Source organism: Bemisia tabaci, chromosome 10 (genome assembly GCF_918797505.1).
Source record: "Bemisia tabaci chromosome 10, PGI_BMITA_v3".
Lineage (NCBI taxonomy): Eukaryota > Metazoa > Arthropoda > Insecta > Hemiptera > Aleyrodidae > Bemisia > Bemisia tabaci.
Genome location: NC_092802.1, coordinates 35,384,262 through 35,411,341, shown reverse-complemented (window position 1 = coordinate 35,411,341; position 27,080 = coordinate 35,384,262). Strand labels below are relative to the sequence as shown.

The 27,080-nt window shown below is 36.5% G+C and overlaps 3 protein-coding genes across 4 annotated transcripts in view; 2 read left to right on the top strand and 1 right to left on the bottom strand.

Annotated features, from left to right (window-relative positions):
• The first annotated feature begins 7 nt into the window (after window positions 1-7).
• On the top strand, window positions 8-3,055 carry ND-13B (NADH dehydrogenase (ubiquinone) subunit ND-13B). The gene is made up of 3 exons (XM_019046487.2): window positions 8-146; window positions 1,122-1,283; window positions 2,512-3,055. Exons 1-3 carry the CDS (start codon window positions 120-122, stop codon window positions 2,683-2,685), a joined length of 363 nt encoding a protein of 120 aa, XP_018902032.1. The 5' UTR covers window positions 8-119; the 3' UTR covers window positions 2,686-3,055.
• A 1,769-nt stretch (window positions 3,056-4,824) lies between these two features.
• Window positions 4,825-18,033, bottom strand: LOC109033732 (brahma-associated protein of 60 kDa). Of its 2 annotated transcripts, none has more exons than XM_019046484.2 (8): window positions 17,757-18,033; window positions 16,548-16,705; window positions 14,902-15,091; window positions 13,304-13,480; window positions 12,057-12,191; window positions 10,896-11,069; window positions 9,419-9,823; window positions 4,825-9,055 (listed from the first exon to the last, which is right to left on the bottom strand). In XM_019046484.2, exons 1-8 carry the CDS (start codon window positions 17,835-17,837, stop codon window positions 8,900-8,902), a joined length of 1,476 nt encoding a protein of 491 aa, XP_018902029.1. In that variant the 5' UTR covers window positions 17,838-18,033; the 3' UTR covers window positions 4,825-8,899. The 2 variants fall into 2 exon arrangements, with proteins under 2 accessions (XP_018902029.1, XP_018902030.1); XM_019046485.2 differs by having other exon boundaries at window positions 14,902-15,088; window positions 17,757-18,031.
• Window positions 18,034-19,354: 1,321 nt separating this feature from the next.
• LpR1 (Lipophorin receptor 1) overlaps window positions 19,355-27,080 on the top strand; it is a gene marked incomplete in the record, with an annotated part of 731,049 nt that continues 723,323 nt past the window's right edge. Inside the window, 1 exon segment of the mRNA XM_072305525.1 lies at window positions 19,355-20,043. Within this exon segment, the coding sequence (XP_072161626.1) occupies window positions 19,929-20,043 (115 nt within the window).

Genomic DNA, 27,080 nt, shown 5'->3' with positions numbered 1-27,080 from the left:
CCGCATTCCACGCATAAAAAAGATACTTGACATCAATGTTCTACTATGCCAAACATCGATAAGAGGTTATGTTGTGGAGTTGTGATAACGCAACGCTACCTCATCTTTAAATTTCAGAAATGTCTTCGTATAAATACTTAAAACAAGTGAGTAACTTTTTTTTCATGTATTAAGGACACCTGAGGATACTTATCCTATGCCTGATGATATTTTCTGAGGCCTTGTGCCGCTCTTTTAACTGTTTTTGCCCAGATTAGATGGTAACCTTCAAGCGACTGATCGACTGGATATCTTTCGCCTTTCTTTTATAGCTAATTCTGTCCGCACTAGCAGCATGTGGTGCCTAGCGTTAAATTCAAGTAAACAGCTCCTCTGCAACTTATGTAAAGCATCTATACTACAGTCAATAATTGAATCGACTCATGTGAAAATGTCCGTTGTCCAATACAGGGTCTGCAGGGTTCTTTTGCCCCACGACACTGATGAACAAGATCGATCTCTTTTGTAAATGTTTAATTATACTAAGGGGATTATTTATAAAATTGTTCTACATTCCTAATGCCTTAAACCATCTTGCATCTTTAAGTTACATCAAAATCGTCCACTCAAATTTGAAACACTGTATTGGACATCGGACGTTTTCGCATCCGCCAATTCAATTGTCATCATCAAATTACGGATCCTCCACTTAACAATTGCTGTATTTACTGAGAAAATAAGGGCAAAAATTCTTGATCTTATAAACAAAGTGCACTTAATTTTCAAGAGATAGATAACAGTAACAGTTGATAGTAGACGTATACTACGAATACATTTTATTTCAAAGTCATTTTGACTGAAATTGGTGTTAACGTCACACATTAATGTGCATAATGTGGTTCAGACAAAAAGATCAGAACCAAATCTAGCCTTTTTGGCTCATGTAAAGACTACTTTGCTTTCTTCATTGGTTTGCAGATGTCATCCTTCAGTATTTTGCTTATCTTCCTCCAGAATACCAGTTTCTGTCCGGTACGTCTTAGGAAACTTTAACCGCAAGGTTAACTCTTCACCTTGTCTCTAATATAAATATTACTTTAATGATAATTTGATTCTATCCTTTTAATTCTGTTTTATTCTAGACAACAAACCTCACAGGGCTAAAAGTTGCCATCAATCCTCACTACTCTCTGAAGTTGCTATATGGCAAGATTCTGAAAACTTTGGACAAGATGCCTCCAAATGCTGCTTATCCAAAATATACTCGTGAAATCATAGAGAAGAGACATGCAATTGTCCAATCGGTGGGTACCTCATATTTGTGGATTCTAGTTCAGCAACTCCGATTCCCTTTTTATACCACTGACATACCGCTGTAGCTGACTGGCTGCTCTGTCTTCGAAGAAAAAACTGGTTTGCCAGTCGGAATAGTTATTTTCTCCTCTGATTTAACTGATTTAGCATTTCAGCTGTCTATATTTTTGTGGTCTTGATCTATGATAAATGCGTTTAGAATTGTAGAAAAGTCTCTGCAGGGAGCAGTTGAGTAGATGCAACAGGCTGCATTCTCTTTATAACACTTCTTGACTAAGGATATTGGCTGAAATTAAGTATAGGAAAGTCATTAGAGATAACCCTCAAGTATTTCCATTCTTTTGCTATGCAGGAAATGGAGAATTTGGACACAAATTTTTCATTGCTTCAACTGAAAGTGCTTAAAGTGCTGATCGTGCAGTATTTTTTATAATTTTTTCCTGTGATGGAAAATAGTATTAATATAGATTTCGACGGTGTAAGTCGGCAATCACATAACTCTTTTGCGGTGTCTGAAAATCTCCGCCTCTATATTATTTTTTCAAAGGAGAACAAATTTACATCATTCCTTGAAGTTTTTTCAGAATTTTCTTCGCTCAGAGAAGAAAAATCGAAGGCAGTTCTGAAGAATTTTCGTTAAGTAGTTTTCCGTTAAAAAAATAAAGTATGACAGGAAGTCTGCGACATAGCAGACCGAGTTATGTGATTGCCGACTTACACCATCGATTTATAATTGGTAAAATGTATGCCTATCATCTGCCGGCATTTTACACTTAAACACATGTATTTTAGCAGATTAGCTCATTATGTCACATCTCCTCCAATAATTGTTCAATTTATCAACAAAGGGTAACCTCGTGTTCCAGTGGTTTCCACTTAAACACGAAATTCATTAAATTTCAGACACCTGCTAAATCTCCATCATGCAACTGTTCAGCCTCCAAACATTAAAAATGCCAAATTTGTTTGTCTTCATATCTTAGTAAGGTTCAGATTAATCCGTCAATTTTTTTAAAAGTTAACCCAGTGCCACAACCCTATCTCTGATTGCCTGGTATCCCCACCCAATTCAAGTGCCATTCTGTCGGCAAATTCAGCAGTGTTTTCGACTAACACATCAGACCTTTGAATATAACTAATCAAAAAACTTTAAAATTGATTCCTCAGGAATTATTTACTGAATTGGATTTTTTTCATTTTTATTTTCTTACATTTCAGACTGAAAGAGTTGAGGACATCGAGGCGAAGATCGGCTGCGGTCAGGCAGAAGAACTGATTGTACAAGCAGAGAATGAATTACATCTAGCCCGTAATATGCTTGCATGGAGACCATGGGAACCCCTTCTCTCAGAACCCCCGCCAAACCAGTGGACATGGCCTCCTACCAAATAAGTTGTTTTTTTCTTTTTTGTCCCTGAGCTATTCTAGCCATTGTTATTTCTTAAGTAATTAGTTTTAACTTAGAAAGGATTTTCCATCGCGCAATCAGTTTCTCGTTACTCTTCTTCGATTTCTTGAGAATAACCACCATCAACTTTTGTTGTTTGTATATGGTGGCCATTAATATACCAACAATATCTGTGGAAAGCCATCTCGAAGAAATGCAGTGCATAAATATTTGCTAAGTCTAATTTTAAATGCTTTAAGTAAATATTTATCAGTGTATGTGTCTTTTATAAAAGCAGAGAACCTCTATCATTTTGTTATAATTCTTTACTGATTACAATACTACATTCTAATAAAACTTTCCGTGAACTATGTATCCTGGTGTTATCACATTGCATCATCATACCTGATAACTCATGTCATAGAGGAAACTCAGAAGGTGGTGGCAAGCGGAGGAATGTACTTTTCTACGTCACAGCTAAAAATGAAGTCGCCCTTCTGATTAGATCGAGAGAAAACCGAGACCTCTTTGAAATTTAAAAAATAGCGGGAAAGATTGTGAGGTTCCCATTTATTTTAGCTCTATAAACTCATAACTAAGTATTGACTTTTTATTTTTCAATATGTTGTTCTATCAACGTTTGACTGTAATTGAAAATAATTTGTAAGTTAAAAATATATATTTCATATAATAACAACTTTTATCTTGACTCGTCCCGTTTTGAAGGTATAACCATGTTAAATTACGTTTCGTGAGTCAAAAAAGCAGAAATTGGAGTCAGGGTAACTAATGCTCAATTATATGACTTTCAATGTTAGATTCAGTGGTGATGTAGGTCTTTATACAGGTTCCATCATGACATGTACTTTTTTTGGAACCGCGCGCCAGTCCGTGCACTTCGTACGTCACAGCCAATCTTCAAGATGGCTGCCTTGCCACCACCCTCTGTATTTTCTCTATGACTTCATGTTGCTCCCCACATAGCACAGAATCTTATGTCAATACTGATACATATTGTTGGATGTTGACATGATATCACCAACACTAATGCAGTATGATATTAAGATTGTCGGTTAAAAGGTATACCGCGTCAGCATGAATATAACACTGATACCTTCAATATATCAAACAACAGTATTGAGTCAATGCTGACGAGGTAAAAAAAAAAAATAACACGAGAAGAAATTAACACGAAAAAATGAAAAAAAAATATAGGAAGAAAAAGAAGCCTAAGAAAACACGGTGTTAATCAAAGTTATGATGAAAGTCGAGCCGCGCACTGATGCTATGCATGCTATAACAGCCTTAACAGGCGTGATTTTAACCCGAAACACCATCAGCTCCCTGTGGCTCAATGGCAGAATACTGGGCTAGGAATTCCACGGTTCGGGTTCAAATCCACCTGAGGGCGTCCGGGTATTTTACGCTACTAAACGTCGCAGGACATCAAGTAAGTGGTTTATAATATTCAATACTTGTATACTTGTGTAATTCATGTTTCAAATGTAATACATGTGTAGTACTATGAAAATGACGGCCATCGTCTGAACTTTCATATCTACTTGACAGAGTGCGCTGAGTGTACAGACGTGTCAGTGTTAAGGTAGTAATGCATACATATTGTCGGTGTCCTGCAGTGTTCTGATGACCTTGTCATAACCCTGATTTCCATATGAAATCAACCTTTTCGGCCAATACTGTAACAATATTTTGACAGCTCCAAATCAGTAACTAATAAATACTGGCATAGTCTTGATATAATATTAAATCAGGATACATCAGCATTTTATAAATACTGACACTACTGACGTGTCAGTACTATTGTAGTATTATATCAATATTCTGTGCTATGTGGGTCAGAAACTCATCAGTAAAAAGTGAATGTTTTGATACAGTAGCAGTAGGTTTCGTATCAGGTAAATTAGTAGTTTTCTACTTTCTGATTACAGATGGTTGTGCTGTCACCTTTCTGTAATGACTATGAGCACAGCCACTTTAGTGTACCAACGCATAAAATTGCTTGACTAGCACGACCATCATAAGTAAAGAACAGCCAATTTATCTGATAGGAGCTCAATGACACTGAATGAATCCTGCTGCTTTTGAAAAAGGGAAGGGGAGGTTGGGAAATTTTGAGACCAAAGTTCTGTTGAGAAACATTTATTGGATTTTCACATCAAACTTTAAAAAAATATTCACAGCTAAAAGTACAATTTGATTTTCAAAAAAATAATTAATGAGATTATGGTCACTTTGAGTTGGCTCATACACTGCGCCAACACCTGCAAAGGAGAGAAAGGCTAAAACATTGCTCTGGCCTTGAACAAATTGTTACGTGAGGAACAATGCTGAATATTCGATGTTATTTCGACATACAAGTTTCTGAGTATGCTGTAGCCTGTAAGGCCAAACAGAATGCAGCATCGCCTTTTCATGAACTGATTTTGAGATTTGGCACAAAAGCTCTACTTTGGCAATCCGAGAATGGACTACTCAAATGTTCCTTACTTCAGATTCTCGTTTAGTCCTTTCTCTGTGAAATCTTAGGAATTGGACTTAAGTAGTATTGTTCCTGAGGTATTGTAATGATTTAGCCTTTCTTCCCTGAGAACAAAAAGACAAAACCTGTCAGTGGCAAGGCTTTAGCTTTTCAGCGCGATTTCCCTCAGTCTGAATTCCTGAGAAGAACAAGAGAATGTGCATTTGGTACAGAAAAACAAACAGGGGGAAAAAAAAAAAAAATTGAGGTCATTGAGAGGACCAAAGAATGAGAGCCTCTTTGAACTTTTCTCAAATCAATAATTGAGCAATATATTACAGGGAATATACTTAAAAATAATGGATTTAAAACTAAAACTTACAGAAAGAAAATTTTTCCTGAGCGTAAAGCCTTTCGGTTCTGTGGATTAGAAACACAAGGCAAGAGATTATTTTAGGTGATGTTCTTCCCTCTTACAGAAGATCAAATAGGTATCATCGAGTAGCCAGTACTCATTCACATTTCTTTTTAAGATTACATGTAACTATACTGTACTATAACATTCTTCGGCAAATACAAATTAGTTCCTTCAAAATTTGGTGCCTAGACAGGCCCAACATTCGTAATTAAATTTACAAATGCTGTAAAATTTGTCTTTCCCGGCACAAAGAAATGTATCTCGACTCTGCCACTTCAGTATTTCTGCAAACATTTCATTTTTTCATGGGAGAATAGTCGAACGAATTCGACTGAAAATTTTAAATCTTCTCTCAACAATGTTGAGCAAAATCATAAAAAATTTCATACTAATTCATGGGAGATTCCTCTATAAAAAATAGAATGTTAATAAAAAAGACTAAAAACGAGTAATCGAGTAGCATTCCTTTGTGCAGGAAAGGACGAATTCAAGTGGAATTGAAGCTGTCAGATAGTAAGATTCGTACCGAACTTGCTTCTTGAAAGGAATTAATTTCTCAAAGAAAACCGCAGAAATTTTTTATGATGACCATTAATATTTACCCGTCAAGAAAAGAATGACAGTAATATAACCCTGCATTTTTTTCAAGTGCAACAGGAGAATTCACACAGAAATCTTACTTAAAAATTCTAAGAACACTGGAAATTTCGTAGAACTTAACTAAATGCAACTTCATTATTAAACAATCTGCTCGAAAAAGTATTTTTATCAAGCTTAAAAAAAACCTTTTACATTGATTATAAACAGGACTGGCACCACACTTCTTGACGAAATCGACAAGCTATCTTCACACCGACAAATATTACGATAGACAGAGAGTCAACTCTCAAGTTATTGAACAATTTGTACAAATAACTCAATCATTCGATGAAACACTCAACGATGATTGATAAACAATGTTTTCTTTTACAAAGGTGATAAAAACTAAATGCTGATAGATAGGACAAAAAATGTTTGATTTTCAATGTAAAGATGAGAAGAATTAACAAAATTATAAAATTTTAATTTTATTCAACAAGAAGATATCTTATCTTATTTGGATAAAGGTTTTAATGGGATAATTGATTAATTCCATATGACTGTTTATTAGAAAATCGAATCCGCAGGCAATAACAGGAATAATCCATAGTCAGAATTTTGAATCGTAGTATCAAGGACTTCAAAACTAAAAATCACTTGAATTAAAAATTGGCCAATGCTCTTGAAACCTACCATTTTGAATCGTGGTATCAAAGACTTCAAAACTAAAAATCACTTGAATTAAAAATTGGCCAATGCTCTTGAAACCTACCATTTTGAATCGTAGTATCAAAGACTTCAAAACTAAAAATCACTTGAATTAAAAATTGGCCAATGCTCTTGAAACCTACCATTTTGAATCGTAGTATCAAAGACTTCAGAACTAAAAATCACTTGAATTAAAAATTGGCCAATGCTCTTGAAAGCTACCTTTGATTGTCTTGAGCAACAAATAGCTAATGAAATCAAAGAAAGTCTCCATCATTTGGAACTGATGATTGGAATTTCTGAGAGGGTTCTTAAATATCCCCAAAAAATATGCAGCCACGAGACCACTGTCGGCTGAATTTGCATCATAAAGCCCACTTCATCCCATTAAACTTTTCATACAACTTTTCGTTCAATCATGATGAATGAAAAGTTGGACAGTGTGATACCGACGAGAGAAAGCGACAATTTTATGAAAAATTGGACAGAAACTTGAATGTGACGTCACATTCAACTTTCCATCCAACTTCCTGCCAATTGGATGGAAAGTTGGAACGAAATCTTCTGACTGACATGAGCCAAAGCTATATCTTCGCAAACCGCAGGCTGATGGCGATATCAAACTGCGACGGTAATTGAATCAAATTTATTTGTGTCCAACTTTCCATCCAACTTTTCGTTCAATTTTGTCGTATGAAAAGTTTGGTAGTATGAATTGGGCTTAAAAGTTCTTGTTCATGGGAACAATCAGATTTATACAATTTGCTAGAACTGATCTGTGCATTGTTACCCTGTAAATCTGTCTTTAAAGCTGCATGATATATAAAACAGTTAAACACGGCAAAAGCTCAGATTCGCCATTTTTAAACTCCAATAGTCATCAGTAAAAGTCCTCTATAACTTTATACTCCCTATCAGCAGAGTTTTGAAGGCTTGACAAACAGCAGTATGACAACCCTGGTAATTTCGTTTGTCTGTATTATGCCGAAGAATTTAAATTGGTGACTGGATCTGTGAAAAGGGAACCTGACCTTGACGTTTAGCAAAAACTTAAATCTTCTTTTTCTACAGCCTAAAAAATTTGTCCTCGGACTTAAGGACTAATATCTCCTTCAATTTTTGAGATTCTAGGGTCAAACTTGCGCCAAAATTTCCAGCTTTTTTTCCTCCACTCATTTGCAAAAATTTAAGGAAAATTTTCTTTCAAAAGATAAGGTCTCTTTTCAGGGATCCAGTCAAATTTTTGTATGATTATTTCATGGATTTCTATGACTGAAACTTTCAAAATTTAACACTTCTTCAACAGTGAATTGGTTCAAACTTGAAACCTGCTTGACGATGATAAATTAGATGCACCAAAAACAAGGTGAAAAACTTTTAACATCTCATTCAAAACTTTAAAAATGTAAAATAACTTTAGAATTGTATTACTCCTCTCTTACCGGTAAATTTAAAAGTAAGGACAATTGGTTTTAACAAGGGCTGCTTTATGCTTGAGAATCGTTTCGACCAAGGTCTGCAAATGCTGGAATTGCCGAGACGCATCTCCTCTATAAAATCATTTACTGGCAAATAATTGGTGCGTAACAAAATTTTAAAGTCATTTTTAAGTTTGGTAGGTCTCTGTGCAGTGATGCATTTAACACTAGCGATTCAAGGTAACATACTGTATAATTTAAACTAAAAAAACCAGAAAATGGAGATGGCCATCTTGTTGATTTTGATTTCCCGTCGAGGTTTTGTTTTATTGATACACGTAAACATTGTTTCTAAACCCACTGGAATATTCATCTTCAATAGCAAGTTCAGTTTCTGAAATACTTGAAAAATTCAAGCAACTGCCGGGAGAGTTGTTTTCTTCTTTCTACAGGTCTGTGAGCTTTGCACATAGAAATTTACGTAGATTTGTTGTTGATCCATGAGTTTTGTTAGGTTGGGTTTTTCAATTTTTCTAATTTCTTCTCATTTTTTCCTCCGCCCAGGGGATTGAGAAATTAGCAATTTTTTGTACTATCTGATAAGAATTTTGAGAGAATTAACCATTCCGAATCCCCAGGGCTTGTTCAAGCTCAACCCGTTTTTGTTGTACCTTAGTGTAGAAGTACCGACAGACAGCTTCTTGGGCCCAAGGCTGGAAGAAGAACTCAGAACGCCTTTCTTCTTCTGGATTTCCGACAACATCCGTCATCGTCTGAAAAAAAGAGAAAAAAAATATAAAATTTTTAAAGAAACTTGACTTTAATTATGGATATGTAGGAATTCATTTAAATATTTTTGAAAAAAAATACCTTACTGATGACCTTAGACTTAGTTGAGTTCATACTGAAAGACTGCTTCTCATTGGATTTTACTATTTAAAAGAACATACAATGACTAATTCAACAGAACTGAACAGAAACTATCTTTGCATGGTGGATTCAGGCAACGGTTTCATGTAGTTTTCATTTAGTTTTTTTAATAGGAGATAGGTCCAAAGTTAGATGCCATTTAACAGTTTTTACAACTGCAAAATGTAGTCCATCTGTCACATTTAACAAAAAATAACAAGGCTTACCTTCAGGTCCCGTGTTTGTGAAATAATCCACTTGTTGATGAATTGCTGAGAATCCTTGGCAAAGCTCAAGAAGAATTCGCGATTGGTTTTAAGTTGATTGATAGTCTCAACTGTCTCGTGAATCTTGTTATCAAGACTCTGGATTTCCATCTGGCTTGCCGTCGAGAGAAGGAAGTTGTTCATTTGCTGCTTCAGCGTATCATCTACTTCCACATCGATATCATAGCAAGCCGTCTGTTTCTGTTCAGTGCCTTCAACGCTGATCATGTGGTTGATAACGATTGGGTCTGGTGGATGGAGTAGGGGATTTAGCCGCTGAGGGATTTCTGCAAACTTCATTTTCGGGCAAGAGAAAATTTGTTCAAGGTATTTATCACAGTTAATCCACTCTCGTTCATGATTATCCTAAAACAAGAAAGATGAAAATCTTATAAGGCCCAAGTATAATTCTTTAAAAACACATACATTCTTTGATTTGAAAAGGTTAGAGCCCTTGCCAAATAAGTTTACACACTTCTAGCCTGCGATGGAAGATCATTTGACATCACTTTTACTGGTAAAGTAAATGCAAGAGAGAAGATGGCGGATCTTCTGTCGCAGTCTAAAAGTGTGTAAACTTATTTAAAGTAAACTCCATGAAGTTGTTATGAAGTCACTTTATAACTGCTGCTGGCTAAAATTTCTATAAAAATATTAAATGAGACATCTAAATGTGATGTCAGTATTCCGGCTCTAACTTGTTTCTTCATAGGCACCAATTGAAAAAAATTCGAATTCCATGTTCATTAATGGACCACAGGACAAAGTACTACTTTAAGCATTCTAGTAAATGTTTCTGCAGCAAAATTTCACGTAAAACACACTGCGCATGACAAAAATTACCAAAATTAATTATTGGCCAAGCTATAGACAATTTTATTTAGCATTGGTGACAAAAAATTTGAATTTCCCCCTCAAAAGAAAACAGAAGTCTATGTTAATCAAATAGTGCACTACATACAACGATTTTGGAGGGTTCCTTAATAGAGTAGTATTACTTCTCCGCTCTGGGTTGTTCAAAGTGTAAACAATGAGCAACAGCTGAGTTGAAGCCCGGAGATTGAGGTTATCATAATTTTATACCACAGAGACTAGTTTAGATACATAAACGTTTAATGTGCAATTCAACTCAAGTCGATTCTGGTTTTTTAAATGAGCAGGAGGTTTGAATTTATGCGAGAAAAAACGTTCATTAGGTTAAGGAAAAAGGTAAGGAGTTGATTTCAATAAAATTTATGGATCAAATTGTGTTCTTCGTCGTATTTTGATGAGAAATCATGTATCATAATGCTTAAATTTGCGCCTTGTATAACGGTCTTTTCCAAATTGATGCTGTGGAGTTGCTTGTAAGGTACTTTGATACACCGGTATTTAAAACTGACAGTGAGAATACTTGATGAATCAATAAAATACCCAATGAAGGAGAGCATTAACGCACCTGTAATTTGTGAGTTTTGATATATTGCCAAAGAGCACTTATTATAACAGGTCTAGTTTGCGTATGTACACCAAGTAGTCGCGCTAACCTGGCGTCTAATTTGAACTGTAAAGGTTGATAGTCAAGAAGTAAAAGAATTTGACACCGCACATTCTTATCTCCCGGTCGTTTCACCTAAAAAAAAGCAAAAGTAAAATGATTACTAAGATATTCAATTTTCTTCTACTTCAAAATATTATCAAATGATATTAAAATGATTTTCCAAGAAATAAACATTACTGGATAAAGATTATGAGAGGCAAGAGAGATGATTAAAAAGAGAAATCAGTCCTTACTGAAAAAATCTCTTAAATTTTAATGAAATTCGATCAATATTTCACTTAGGCATGCAAAATTTAGATATAAATGATTTAGGTTTGTCAAACTAGTAGAAAATAATTAGTTAAAATTGAAAAAGATGATAATACACTCGTTGAGAGCAATATTATACCTATTTGCTTTAAGTTGAATCATAAATTTACCCGAATCGGAATCCCAAATTTTAACTTTTGAGTCCTAGAATCCGAATCCATGATGAATTCTTCACTTTTCAGAAACCAAGTACTTTTTCTTACTCATTATTACGCAGGTAATACTGGTTGCAATATCTTGACGCGGCAAGTATTTATACCAATATTTACTGTTCAAGAACATTCTGGGACAAGTCAAAATTTGAGATTGATGATATCGAGAGACAATATCGATATTTGAGAATCTTCGAGATTCGGCTTCGTGGCGCGAATTTTGAAATTTTGGAAAATTAGCAGATTTGGATTTACGTTCCAACATTTTGACATCAATTCCACGCCCCAACACTAATACCTATCGAATCAAATGCAGTGTCTAGTTTCATGAAAAACAATGTAAAACTAGATTCTCTTAAAGTTTTTGATGGGAGCCTCTGGTTAAGCAAGAGCCATTACCTAAAAATGGAAAAAAAAATGAAAATTGCCATCTCTCTGTATTGAGGAAGCAAAGTGAGTGATTCTTTGCATACTCCTTGTGAATAAATGAAGATTTGCGATAGTACTGAGAATTTCAAAGAGAAAATAATTCATTTGAGTGTTTGTTACACAACTGATTTCCTATATTTCTAAGGATTTTATAGAATTAAATACGAACCTGGAAACCGTCAGTTTCTTGCGTCGTTGCCGTTCTGTGCCATTCAACAAGGTGGTTATCGGGACCATATAAATCCTTATCTAATTCTATGACAAGAGATTTGAAAAATGATGAGAACTTCCGTTTCAGCTGGAACTGGATGAACATAAAACAGATTAATTTATAGAATGAATAAAATTTTTAACTTTTCCTAAAGCAGACTAGGCTTTTTTTGCAAGAGTAAGTTTGGCCACATTTTTTTTTTTTTTTTGTTTCACTTGAAAAACTAGATAAACCAAGCCAAAGCTAATTTTTTGATTTGTAACCACAATGACTTTAAGAAAAAGTTACTCAGAAATATGTAAAAATTAGGCAGCTCAAAACTCAGTTTGTGGTAGACATTTAATTTAAAACAGCGACAAATAGTGATAAAAATGTATGCATAAGCGAGGGTGGAAATCTGGAAATAGTGTGTTCTCAATAGTTCTCATCTTGAGTTCATAGAATTCCTTTATTGCTTCCTTGCAGCTACTTCTCTGCAATTTGATAGAAGCTAATCCTGGCTCATATTTTCCGATAATGTATTCACAACGTATCTTGCAGACTTAATTATCAAATTGTTTTACAGAGAACATTAAATTTTCATGATTTTAATAACACAGTCGAGAGATACAAAAGTAATTGGTGTCAGTAAATTAGTCATTAAGAATGAATTGTGGATAAATTTGATTGCATTACTTTCAGAGCTGTGTGCGTGTAACCTAACTCGAGGATGAACTTCAAAAGGCTAAATAATCAAAACTTCAAAATGGTCTATCTAAAATTAGACAAGGTTACAAGGGTTCCTGCTATTTCAGTTCAAGGCATGCATTTCCATCTCATCATTTAAAAATGTTTCACATATCGACAGTGAAACTCCGAAACCATATATCTACATCTGCAACGTTGCAGACTTCCTGTAATACTTAATTTTTTAAATGGAAAACCACTCATCATCAATTCCTAAAAACTTGCATGATTTTTCTTCTCTGAAGGCAATTCTGGGAATCTTCAAAACATATTGATATTAGATACTCTCTCTATAGTTATCTCAAATCTACGGCAGGAAAGAGTTCAAAATGAGCAAAGAAACATGGTATAAGAGGGCAAGCCTCTCATATTATCAGCAAACGAGCTGAAACAAAATAACACTGAGGGCTGAAAATTAGTCCGTTATTGGTAAATAGTTGCTTTGAAGATAATATCAAATTGACTTCTACAATAATCACCTTGTTTGGATCGCTTTTGGAATCTTCGAGGAGCCGACCTTCTACTCGCAGTTCCCAGGATGCAACACTGCCCTCTTCGCCTGTTCCTTCTGGGCCTGGTTCTTTAGCAGCGTAAAAAGTGTTTGATATGAAAATTCTGAGTTTTCGCTTCTGTTTCATAGGTCTCTTAAGAGCTTCCTGTAAAAACACACAAGATTCTTTAGTGAGATTTTCAGAGGCACTTGGATTGTCAGTGATGAGAATCACAGGCGTATACGAGGGACATTCTTTTGAATCATTATAGTGAGAGTGATGTCTTTACCACAGTTGAAACCCTTTTTGGCAGGATCTTTGTGGGAGTGACTGTAAAATTTGTAAAAATAGGGAGAGGCTGATTGATACCTTTTCAATAATCTCTACGATCTAACTAGATCCGCAGGTAAGTTTCAGTCAGTTTTTTTACAGTTATTGATTAACTTTCTGATGTCCTCTTCTGAAGACGAATGACGCATGTGCATGTTTCTTGTGATTTTCTCGAGAATTAAAATTTTAAAAACAAATGCATTTGTCCTGACTGATTTACATGTTAATCAAACTTGTGATATCTTGGCTAGAGTAATTAATTATAAAATAAAAACAGAGGCAAGAATTTTCCAGATTCTAAATTTCTGGCACATCCTCAGATTTTTAGGAAGGGTTGATAGAACATGACAGCTGCTTTCTGGCTTAGTATCAATACATTTTTTAAGTTTTGTTGATGACTGAGAGAGATTAAGGAACAGAAATAGAGAGACCAGCCGCCACACCTGCTAGTATTAGATCATAATGCTTATATTTCAAAGCCGACAATTAGTTTAGCTGAAATGCACTGAGGGGTTATTGACCAAGAGGAATTTGAAAAAAAATAAAATGAAATATTTTGCTCCTTAAAATTTTACGTAACTTTAACTCTTGGTAATAAACATCAGTCCAAGAGAGGTTGAAAATGGGCCTGTGGCAAACTTTAGCTAGAGCAAAAATAAGAGTTGTTTCTTATAGATAATGTCTCAAAAATCACGATGAGCGCATCGGCAAAGTTTGAAATGCACTCATAATTTCACAATCTGCGAAAGAAATTTGCGTTTTTTTGAACTTCCCACTTCAAAAACGATACTACGGCACAGGTGAACATTTTGCTAGAGGAGTCGTTCCATAGTCGACAATATTCTTCATGGCCGACGCTTCCGCAGTTCTGCGCGTAATTTGAGGAGAGATCAAGGTCAATTGAGGCGGGCGAGGGAAATATGAACGTAGGCACGCCGATTGTTATTGGTCTTATCTTGGTCATGTGTTATCTTGTCCTGTCACACTTGTTTTGGCGGATTGGCGTCGGCCATGATGAATATTGCTGACGATGGAACGACTCCTACGGCAAAATGTTCACCTGTGCCGTAGCATCGTTTTTGAAGCGGCAAGCTCAAAAAACCGCAAATTTTTTGCGCAGATTGTGAAGTTATGAGTGCATTTCAGACTTTGCCGATGCGCTCATCGTGATTTTTGAGACATAATCTATAAGAAATGACTCTTTTTTTTGCTGTAGCAAAGTTTGCAACAAGCCCATTGTTGAAAAAATCTAATACCTGAATATCCAGTCGTTTTCTCATTATGGTGGAGTCCAATTTCCTCTCAAAAGCCAATAGATCCATGTAAGCCTGAGATTCAGGAACCAGATCCCTCACTTTCTGTGGTAGTATTTTATCAGCCAATTTCTTTTTCTTTTTCGAAGACATCGGTGGTCCACTGGAAGAATTGGCATGTGCATAATCCCTGCTGATCAAAAAGGAGAGGTTAATTACAATAATGCAGAAAAAGAAAAAACTCCAGATCAAAATCATTGAGGTAAAAATGAAAATAAGTTAAAAATAAAGTCAGAGTTGCCAATTTTTCCAAAGTACGGAAAGCATATTTTAGTCTACTATCAGTGTTTGAAACTCATAGGCGCCGACGCGCCTAAAAATCGGCCATGGCGCCTAAAAATGAAGGCTCTGCGCCAACGTGGCCCCTAAAAATCTGAATTTTTATATTAGGTTATTATTCGAAATTTTCAGCACCACAAGTGAAAGCTTTCTCTATTCTTCACGATTTCATCATTTGTGCTTTTGTCTCCCCCAAGTTACAACTACTTACTAGTTCTGTTACGAAAACATCTTGCGTCTAAATTTTCACTAAATGCGCCGTAATATATAGGCAAAAAGTCAATTTGGCGCCTAAAAACTCTTCAATGGCACCTAAAAATCGGGCTTGATGCGCCACATGGCTCCTAAAACTCAAAAGTGAGTTTTGAACACTGTCTACTATGTTTAAATCCCTGATAAGATTTTGGAATTCGCTAAAAATTGTAAAAAAATACAGCCATCTACGGGAAAAATGCAGTAACTCCTATGAAGACTTTGCACTCTTCTTCCACACATAATGTTTGGTTACAAGAAAACCTGATCACCATTATGCTTCATTTTGTGTATTGAATGTATGAGTTATCGACAAAATACGAGAAGGAAAAAATACAAAGCACTGACCCTACTCTCCCTAAGTGCAAGCTCATGCAGAGAGCAGTCAATTACAAAGACAAAACAAAAAAAGAAAGAGAAAATAAATTAGAATAACAAAAATAGATAATAACGACAAATTAAGAATATTTGAATTCTAAATGGTATGCCACAGTTATTTTAGAATTATGAAGTATAAATGGTCGTTGGTTGCTCTGTAATAAAACATTGTCGGTAAAATGTTGAAAAAGTCAAGAATTAAGTTTCAGGGCGGTAGAATTTAGTTTAGAATGTATCCGATTCGTCATGATCTGAAATTCTTCACCGGATTTTCATTTTCAATTCACCTGCTCCGGAGGCAAGTTCACACATAATTAGCGCTGTCCTGAGACACACAAGCACAAATAAGTTAATGTGTGTGGTTGCAGCTGATTTCGTTTTGGTCAAGTTTTTACTCCATTTGCTGTCTTAAATTGTTAAAAATATTTGGAAAGTTTGTACACCAAAACGTTTGAACAACACTCTTCAACATCATAGTATCAACAACTCAATTTATAACTTTTTGGCACTAAGGTTTTTTGTTTCCAGGGCTGACAATCGCTTCACGTAATCTAAAGAATGGATTAACGAGCATGCAAACAATCAGTGCTGCGTTATTCAATAAAAAATGCAAGATCGTTTTATAGTATTTTTCTGTGAGGAAATTTAGGAAGATTTCTTAGAACGCAATTGATACAAACCCTTTAACTCCAGGCTGAGGTGGTCTTGGGTCACCTCCAAGGCCTCTTTTGTTTCCAACGGGTGGTGTCATTTGTGGACGCATTTGATTATATGGAGGTTGTGGCTGACGTGGCATCATGTTTGGCTGCTGATTGTAACTCCCGGGTCCCGGTCTTTGCTGCAATGTGCAAAAAATATTGATAAGAGAAAATGTTACAACTACTAAGTTCAGCTTCTAACTCAAGAAAAACAAAAAACAGTCCCATGGGATGGATCTTCAGTTTACCCATATTGCATTCTGGGTAGGACAGATGTATTTCAAATTTTAACTGATAGATGACTTATTGTACAAGAATCAAAATGGGAGTCTCTACATCAAATAAGACTAGAGAATGCTTCTACCAAAATCATCTCTCATGTTCATAGCAAAATGTCAAAATTACCGTTATTAACTGAATATTGATATTCATGAATTGAAATTAGGAAATAATAAGGTGAGGACAGAGAATATGGTGTGGAAACTGTGTCACTACAGGATTTCAAGGAATGCATAGAACGCGTTGAATCGAGATCTTTGCGATTCGGGCTGATTCAGCCGGCCTGACTGCGGCCTCAACCCACCTCACAAGAGCGGCCCAAGCGTGGCCGCATGGGACGCGCCAGTGGAACGGGATGAAAAAAAGATTGCATTCTGTAGCGATCTGCTATGGTTCGGATAAAAAAAACCCTGACAACTTATACTGATATCATGAGACAGAACTTTGTTTGAAGACTTCTCTTAAACATAGTAAACCAATTAACTATAATGAACATTTGATGAATATTAGAGATCAAGCGCTCTTCAACCCAGCCTTAGTATCTAGTCTGATATTTTGAGGTTGATGATCGTTAAACCTTTCAAGGTAGCGCTGAAGTGGACGGAAGATGGTATCTCAGAATGAGTTTCAAAAGTTGGCTTCAACTCAACTGCAAAATGTAAAACAGACAACTGATACCTACAGTTTGCGACTTTAACCCTACATTTTCGAAATTTTTCGTGTATTGGGGTTTGAAATAATCTTGGTTCCACCTCCGCTGGGATCACTGCTAACCGCTTTGAGAAGGTTCACAAAGAGCGTGAGTGAAAGGCCGATAGCCGATGCATTAGCAGAGAAAATTTCGGATGAGAGTTCTTCAATACTTGGATAAAACTATAGATTCATTATTGAAGAAATATAAAATGATCTTACTGGATAATTTGGGCTTCCATACTGCCGCATGGGTGGCACCGGAGGGGGCCCATAGCGAGGAGACTGGCCGGCCATTGCCATTGTAGATGTAGATTTTAATAATGGAACATTCACGGATACAAAGATAGTTTCTCACACTAGTACACCTTAATAATAAAAAAACTTAACAATTATAGCAGTCGTTGAACCATTTTATCGTGAAAAAAAAACTTCGCTTGCAAAGGCGTAAATCGGCGTAAATACAAACAAACGTTGATAAACAACTGTCAGCCTAGAGCGCAGCACCTCTGCCATTGAAGTCAATGTTGTCAATTCGAAATTTAAAGTCCGTATTTTTTTTAATAACGCTGAAAGGACTTTCGCAGGATATCCTGTCATTAAAAATATGGGGTAACTTTGAGTAAGCTTTGAGCTACTCCGTTAAATCGCGCGAGGACCATCCGAAAATTCTAAAAATTGACACTTTGGCAACATTTTAAACTCAGAAACAAAAAAAAGCGGGAATTTGAGGGAGTCGATGTGGTTTTCTTTTTCCTTTTAGGAAGCTTACAATCTTTAGAAGAAGTAGAAGAAGTAAAGAACAATAATTCGTAAAAAAAAAATAAATAAATAAAAAGAAAAAAATTGCAGAGGAGTTAAAAAAAATTGCTGGATACTTTTTATCTTAAAAAGTATGGAAACTTTTACAATGTTACAATCGGGAGTACCTCTACAAGGGTGGCAAAATTTCAAGAAAAATAAAATCTTGAAATTTCATAAGAATAAGTATTTCATGAAATTTCAGAAATTTATGAAAGATAACGAAAAATACCGGTTCCTTTTCATGTTTCGCAAAATTTAAAAATTGGGACTTTCTTCCATATTTGTGAGTTTAAGTGCGAGTTGCATATCTATCCCCTGAAAAATACAAAATATTTCAAATGCTCGTGAAATTTCATGAAATATTTCACTGAAATTTCCAATCTTTCATTTCTTTCTTACCTACGTTTCATGCCACACCCTGACCTCTACCTACATACCTACATATTTTTTCGACGTCAATATGCTAATTTCTTCCTTATGAGTTAATATTAATTTTGAAAATTTTCTTTCCGGTATGTACTGACTCTTCTCCCCTCTCTTCTATCTTTCATCCGACCCTCTCTCCTTTTCTTCGTGACCTCTTCATTTCTCTCATTTGTTTCCGGTTCCGGTTTGTCATTCACTCGGCCGTTTCCGTTTCCGTTTGTTGGCGCAATGCGCATGCGCACGAGCGGCGCAGCTTTCGCTCCACTCCCCTTTGAACCGCGTTAAACACGTTTTTCTTGACGATGTGAGTAATCTTTTTCGGGGAGTCGGTGCCCTTTTGCCCCTTCTTTGCGTTTTGATTAGCTACCGAGTCGGTCGCGTGTGACTTGGTGTGGCATTTTTCGACTTCATCCATCGATGAGTAATTTCCTGATCCCTTGTGCGCCGAAAGTTCGACCCCTCCTCCCCGGCGTCATGTTCAACTTGCGCGGGATTCGCTCGATCCATGCGTGAGCTTTCGACGGTGAGGTGGCGCGCTTCACGAGAAAACGGAAGCTCGAAGAATCTCGTCTAATTTTCATTCCGAACCCAAGACCGGACTTGGGGCGCACATGTGCAGTAGTAGGTGTCCTGACCCGCGCCGCGGGACGGAAAGCGGAAAGCTTTTCAGTCGCTTCTGCGTTGTCGGGCGTGAACGTAGCGTTCTGCGAGTCCGCGCTTCTTCGATCTCTCACCTTTTATCGATGTCAAATCAGATTCAGAGTTAATTAATTCGCGCCGGTGTTTCCCGCGGATTTTGAGCCGGGATTCGGATTTCGTCACGAGACCGGATCGGTGTGAGTGCGTGGATTTCCATGTGTGTGTGTTTTCTAACCTAACTTCCACCAAAACACCCGTGCGTGTGAGTTGTTTACACTTTCGACGGATTCGCACATCCGTTTTGAAATTTTGATTAGTCGCGAAGATTATTCGGTCTGAATTAGCTTGCGATTGTTTTTCGCGGATCGGGCGACGTGCCGGTCGCAGCTGTGCGAAAATCATCACGGTTTAGTGTTTGGGATCGCTTCCTTTTGCTGGTGTTATGTGACAGTGTAGCAGAGTCTTCTCCCCTTACCTTTTTGGTTTTGATATTTATTCAAAGTCTCCGGTTTATGATTCAGTGAAATGGGGCGCTTTTATTTTTGTCACATCAAAAGTTCAGTGTGTTTCCTGCAAAAATTGGTACTGTTCGTTGTCTTGTTTACCTGCGTAAGGAATGGCAGTGGAAACCACACAACTGGTAAGTCATCCTCAAAATTTCTTGGTTTTGTCGAATGATTGGGTTGCATGCATCTCTAACATGATATAGCTATGCTACATGAAACGATGTCAGGGGTTTTCACCTGTAATCAAACCTTACCTCTCTACTTTTCATCATCATCTCTGAGAAGAGATGCATCTTGCTGAGATGACATCAAGCAAGTATCCATTTGGGATAGTCGTGCAAATGAAACTGCATCTTTCCTTCCTTTCTTGGCTTCAGATGCAAAGCTAAGGATGTATATAATTATGTTAGCCAGCGCTCTCTCACTCAGACTCATAGTCTGTTTGTACATGTTTATCTTTCATACGGTTTCAATGTTGCTGAGGAGTATCTACTGTCAACGATGTTTTCCTGTCGTAAAATTCAAGCTGAGCAGTTATATCATGGGCTGAAACTTCCAAAAACATTATGGTGCATGCAGACATGAGATAAAAGTAACTGACAATGCTCCGGGTAAATCTGAATTTTAAGTATAATGAACCTTTTCTCTTGGTTTAAGCCACAATTTTCAAAGACGATTCTTTGGTGAAGTAAATTTATGGAATCCATTTGTTTCATCTTGAATGGTTTTCCATAGTTGTTGGTGTCTTTAACAAAAATTTTACTGCTTTAAGCCAAGTTTTCTAGCTTTATTCGATAGGGTGAAAGATGTGGTATTCTGAAGCTTTAATCTCTAATGGAAAATAGCCTTTTTTGTCTTATTTGGTGAATCCAGTGGAAAACTGGTACGCTGGACTGAAAAGGGCATGCGCTTAGTTATTATCATTAACTAAATGATGATGTAAGTCTATATAGCAGCAATTAGTAACTGTGATCTAAGAATCAACAACTTTTAAGAAAGCTCGAATTAAACACATGAATTTTAAAAAGGTAACACTTAGAAACACAGTTGTAATCTATGTTTCAGTAACTCTGTCTGGGTATTTTTTGCAGCCTTTATGAAAGACCTATCTAAATTTTAAGTGAGAAAGTGTGACAAAACTGCTCGATCCAATGTAGTTTTTTAATACCTAAAATTTTTTGGGTAAAAACTGCTCACAAAAAACTATAAAAACTATAATTTTTTTTCTTGAAATCTTTTTTTCGCAAGTGAATTCAGCTTTAAAAATTAACCAAAATGGGTTTTCTAAAAAATTAATTTTTAACAGCTTTTCTCGAATTTTTAAAACGTGTTGTTTAAAGGTCGTTGCCATTGGGATTCTCCTCCACCACATTTTAGTCTATTACACATTTTTGATATCCAACTCAATGCTTCTTAAACGAAGGAATGTCACTTAATTCCAGGCTGCAAAATTGGACTCAAACAATTAATTTTTTTGCAAGAATACGACTGTGCAAAACTGCCATGCTAAGGAAAAACGCCGTATCAACCTTCAGGCGTTGCCAAATTCCCCCCACTAAATTAGGAATTTATTGAAGAAGTTGTACCTAAATATTTTTCTTCAAAATTTTCAGACTATTTTGTTCGCACTTTAACCTAAAATATCTGAAAACTTTAAGGGCAAAAATGCATAAATTTCGTCATAAATACCTGTTTAATCTGGGAAAATTTGGCAACTCTCGAATGTTCATACGGCGTTCTTCCTTAGTACGGCAGAATATCTCTCTGAAATAATTCCGATTCTCGCGTGTAATTACAAGAGAAATCGGTGAAATTCTTAGTTAGAAATTCCCAATAGGCACCTAGTTTCAAAGTCTCAAAAATGATTCGGAAGTGGAAATTTTGCAACGTTGAAAAGCTTTTATGCTATTTCATATGGGAGACGACGAATTCTTCCTGCCGTACCTACCCCTTCCTCCACAATTGCACTGGAAAATAAAAGAAACACATTGTATCTACAGTCCAGACTCTTGAAAACATTGACAAGAAAAAATACTCTTGACTCAATCGGATTTTTGCTTGAATCAAAACAAAATCCGCTTAAAAGAGGCTTGGTTCTTGATTTAAGCTAGATTCTGATTGAATCAAGAGTACTTTTTCTTGTCGATGTTTTTAAGAGTCCGGACTCTAGATCCAATGTGTTTTTTTTTTCCAGTGTGGACCGTATTTAGCAGAAAGGAACCAAGCCCCATTAGCTATCGCCAAATTTAAGTGGGCAATTTAATTTCCTACAAGAGAACCTCTGTGCGGATTCCTTCGAAAATTTTAAGGAATGTGCTTCGCACTATGCTAAAAATTCACTGAAACTTGTACAAAAATCCGCACATCCATTTTCACGTAAAAAATTAAATTGTCCAATTGAATTTGGCAATATCTGATATGGTTTATGGTTCCTTTCTGCTTAACTTAGTCCATTTCTGCCACTACGAAGGTAAGTAGGACCATAGGACCTATTTGTATGCACCGGAAAAAATTGGCCGGTTCTAGAGTCCAGATTCAGAAAAACGTCGACAAGAAAAAATACTGTTGGTTCAATCGGATTTTTGCTCAAATCGAGAGCCAAACCTCTTACTTTAAGCGGGTTTCCTTTGATTCACGCAAAAATCTAATTGAATCAAGAGTAGTTTTTCTTTTCAATATAGACTCTATATCCAAGCAACTATTTTTCCAGTGTAGGGAAACTAACAAGACGCATAGCGCCGTGCTAAGGAAAAATGCCGTATGAACAGTCAAGAGTTTCCAAATTTCCTTCAGTTAAATGTTCAATTCATAAGGAGATTTTTGAATATTTTCTCATGAAATTTGTCAGGTAATTTAAATCTGATTATGAATAAAATTCTCTGATAAATATCCACAAATTTCCCTATTATTCGTATTTTATTGAAGGAAAGGCGACGTTTGAAGGCTCATACGACTGTCTTGCTGAGGAAGAACGCCGTATAAGCCTTCAGACGTTACCAAGTTTCTACCAAGAAAACCGAAATCACTGGGAAAATTGTGAATATTATTTTCCAAAATTTCCGGACAATTGTGTACGCAATTTAATCTAAAATATCTGAAAATTTCAAGGGAAAACATGCATGAATTTTGTCAAAAATACATGTTTCATCAAGGGAAAGTTTGAAACTCTTGAACGCTCATACGGCGGTCTTCCTCAGCACGGTAGTACAGTGCGTTGTTTTTAAAATCTGCCAGAAATAGTAAGTAACCACCGAATCAGTGTTCCTCATTGCAAAATCACTCTATTTTTACGTTGCCTGCCGGTATGACTATTTTAGGGATCGTTGCTCAGGATCGGATATCTGATGCGGTATGAAAGGCCGAAAGACTGGAGTGACCTAACAGGAGGGTGTTATTGTCTTGTTAAACATGTTTGGCTGCCATGTCAGAATGTCGGATCGTTGTGTTCGTCGCTCCTCTGACGAAAGGGCGTATGTCAATTGCAACGAGAGCCCTCTTCTCCGTATAACTACATGCTTTCCAGGGCTCATGTGGGAATAGAGATACGCTCTTTCGTTAGAGGATCGTTGTTTTGTCCGAGCCAGTGCCGCGGCCGATGCCAGAGAAGCATCGGGATGGGACTGCATCCATCGGCGCAAAGTGGATAATGTTTGAGTCAAAATCAGGATGAAAATTACCACGCAACACAAAAGTAGCATTTTTCAACGGGGATATCGCGATACTTTGACTTTACACTGGGAAAAAAAAACACATTGGATCTAGAGTCCAGACTCTTAAAAACATCGACAAGAAAAAATACTCTTGATTCAATCAGATCTAAGCCTAAATCAAGAACCAAGCCTCTTAATTTGAGCGGATTTCCTTTTTTATTTAAGTTTAAATCTGATTGAATCAAGATTCCTTTTTCTTGTCAATGTTTTCAAGAGTCTGGACTCTAGATTCAATGTGTTTTTAACCTAACTCTCTGGATCCGAGAGACTTTTTTTTTCAGTATGAGCGATGATTATCCTCAATCTTGTCGCAATTTTATCTCTATTTAATCAAGTTCGTTAAGATCGAAATTTTATTTAATTTCATCACGATTTTTTGTTCAATAATATTGCAATAAATCGCCGTCGATTTTTTTTTTTTTTTTTTAACTTTTATTTATAAACAAAACTACAACGTATTAATTGTTTTTACATGATGATGATCAAAATAAGAGTAAGATTGGCATATGAACTTATGAGTCTAATATTAAACTCTAGCTAATTGTATAGGCTTGTAAATAGTATCTATTTACAAACATTAATATAGTTATTATATAATATAGTTAATATAGTTATAGCCTATCCTTAAAATTTTAGTCTTTGTTTATTTACATTGCCCGATTACTTAATTTTATTGCATGAGTCATTCAAGGAATGAAGTTCAAATTCCCATTAGATCAAAATCTAGTTTCATGGTCATTAAATTAATGACTTGGCTTGATTTTCAGCCGGGTGTTGCCGTAGTGTTCTACATTACAATTAAATTTCAGAAAACTACGGAATAGTGTACAATATTTAGGATATCTAGACTTTGGTTGGAAAAATATGTATAAGAATGTAGAAGTAAGTGTAAAAAAGGTTAAACTAATGGGTGTCTTTTTCGGGTCTTAAAACAAATAGGTTAACATGAGTAAATAAACAATATATGTATAAAAAAATTTAGCGGTCTAGAAGAAAACAGAGGCCATTCTGTCTTTTAATCAAGGTCTTCGATGCCGTCAAAAGGTTTTCGCCTTTTTAGGCGTCTGAGGCCCTTTTTGCAGTTTTGGAGTAATCTGAGAGCCCGGGAGTTGGGGTGCTTGGCCAGCCTTTGGGCGTATCTGGCTGTGAAATCTTTTATTGTTTCAACTACAGGAGGAACACCGAGGATCTGATGGATGGTGTCGTTTCTGACGTAGTCATCCCACCTGACCCCTGTGATCCCTCTGAGTATGAGACTTTGGACCGCCTGGATCTTCTGGATGTTGGTCCTAGCTGCGGTCGATAAAACGCGATACATTCTCGATCAAGTTGCATTAATCGCGATCATGCTTCTCGGTCAGCGATTTTGGATGAATCTGGCATTCGTGAAAGGCAGTCCTTGCATTATTTACTCGATCATCGACTTGGACTGTCGGAGATTCAGGAATGTGCTGCTGAGAAATAGGTTCATGCAAAAGTGAACTTTCTTTTTTTCAAAAACTTTTCCTCGAGAATGTTACTGACGTAACCTTCACTTAAAAAAGTATTCTGAAGGGTTTCCTAAAATATAATACAAATTTAAAAATATTTTCTTCTTGGATTTTGATCAGTATTTTTCACCTATCGTTGTTCCCAGGGTCGGTGTTCCTTTCTTATGAAAGCGAGCTGTCCTCGCGGAGGGAAAAGTATGGTTACAAGGACTGAACTTTTAAATCCATTTTTGAATTTCAGTTTAAATGGAACACTAAAGCTTTCTATCCGATTTCGGGTAACCGAGTTTTAAGTCCTAGGAACCGAAACTCAGTACACCGAACCGATTTATTTCGTAAAGAATACGATTCTTGTTATGGTCAACGAAACTCTCGTTGTCTGAACCGAGGTTTGGCTGCCATGACTGAAAACATCAGCTACCTGAACTGTAAACTTTAGTATTACGTATAAACCGTAATCACGGTAATTTTGAAACGTTTCGATCTTCCGTACTGAAGAAAAACGTCGTATGAACATTCAGGCGTTATACAATTTCTCTCGACAAAACACTCATTTTTGAGAAAAGTTATTAATATGCTACTTTGAAATTTTTGCATACTTAAGATCAAATTACGAGAAAAGTTCCCTGAAAACTTTGAAGAAAAATCGTCTCAAGTTTTCTTGGAAATGCGAGTTTTATCAAAGGAAATTTCACAACGTCCAAAGGTTCATACGGCGTTTTTCCTTTTCACGGCCCGATGGACTCTCGCGCGCCTTCACGCAAAAAATCAATTCAATCCGTCTATTCAGAAAAAATTATCTCCTCTGTATCTGGGAAAAAATCTAGTTTACTCATAATGCAGATGAAAAAAAAGAAAAAAAAATACTCATACTGCGCATAGAGTGTGTTGATTTAAACATTTCGAAACAATGAAGCGTAAGGCCTTTGTTTCTGCAGAAAAGAATACCGGAGGCAAAATGGAACAAGTACCTATAAACACAGAGCCCCCAGCTCCGTTAACCGGAATCAGAGTGTGTGATTTCAATGAGTTAATCTCAAAACATGTGTTCTATCGAACCATTGTACCGCGGGGAACCTGTGCGGGCACCTATTGCTGTCGAGTGGGGTAGCTCGAACCCCCCCCCCCCCCCCTTTATTCCCGCGGGGACATGATTTCACTATCCTCCCGCCGCGCGACCCGTCTCCCCGGGGGGCACTGCATCGGTCACGTGTGTGTGTGTGGGGGTGGCACGGCGCGGCGCTGGAGAAGGGGGTGGGGGTGGAGTATTAAGGTGTGAGGATCATCGGATTCCGCCTAAAAAAATACTCGTGATCCGCAGCGTTGCCAGTTTCAGGTTATTGTTCAGGGTGTCGAGCAATAATTAGAGGAATATACTGCACTGGAAAAAAAAACACATTGGATCTAGAGTCCAGAATCTTAACAACATCGACAAGAAAAAATACTCTTGATTCAATCGGATTTTTGCTTAGATCAATAACCAAGCCCCTTAATTTGAGCGGATTTCCTTTTGATTTAATCAAAAATCTGATTGAATCCAAAGTATTTTTTTTTTTTGTCAATGTTTTCAAGAGTCTGGACTCTAAATCCAATGTGTTCTTTTTTTCCAGTGTGCGGTGCAACGTAAAAACGCCGTAAATGCCATTTTAAGTTTTTTGGAAACGATATGTATCATAGCAGAAAAACTTTTGTACTTTGGGACAATTTTTTTACTGAATTATTTCTATAGATATCAAGAACTTAACTTGAAAATTGGAGGTGCATAGGTAAAAAAATGTTTATTTTATAAACTGTTAAGTTCCAAAAAACGCAGGAATATCATGATGGATTTACGGCGTTTTTGCTTAGCAAGGCAGTATATAGGGCATGATTGGCGACTTAATTGAAACGATTATTTTCCAAATCACGTAAGCGCCAATCTCTATTTTGGTGGTAGAGGGGTTGTTTTTTCTGGTATAATCAATTATATCT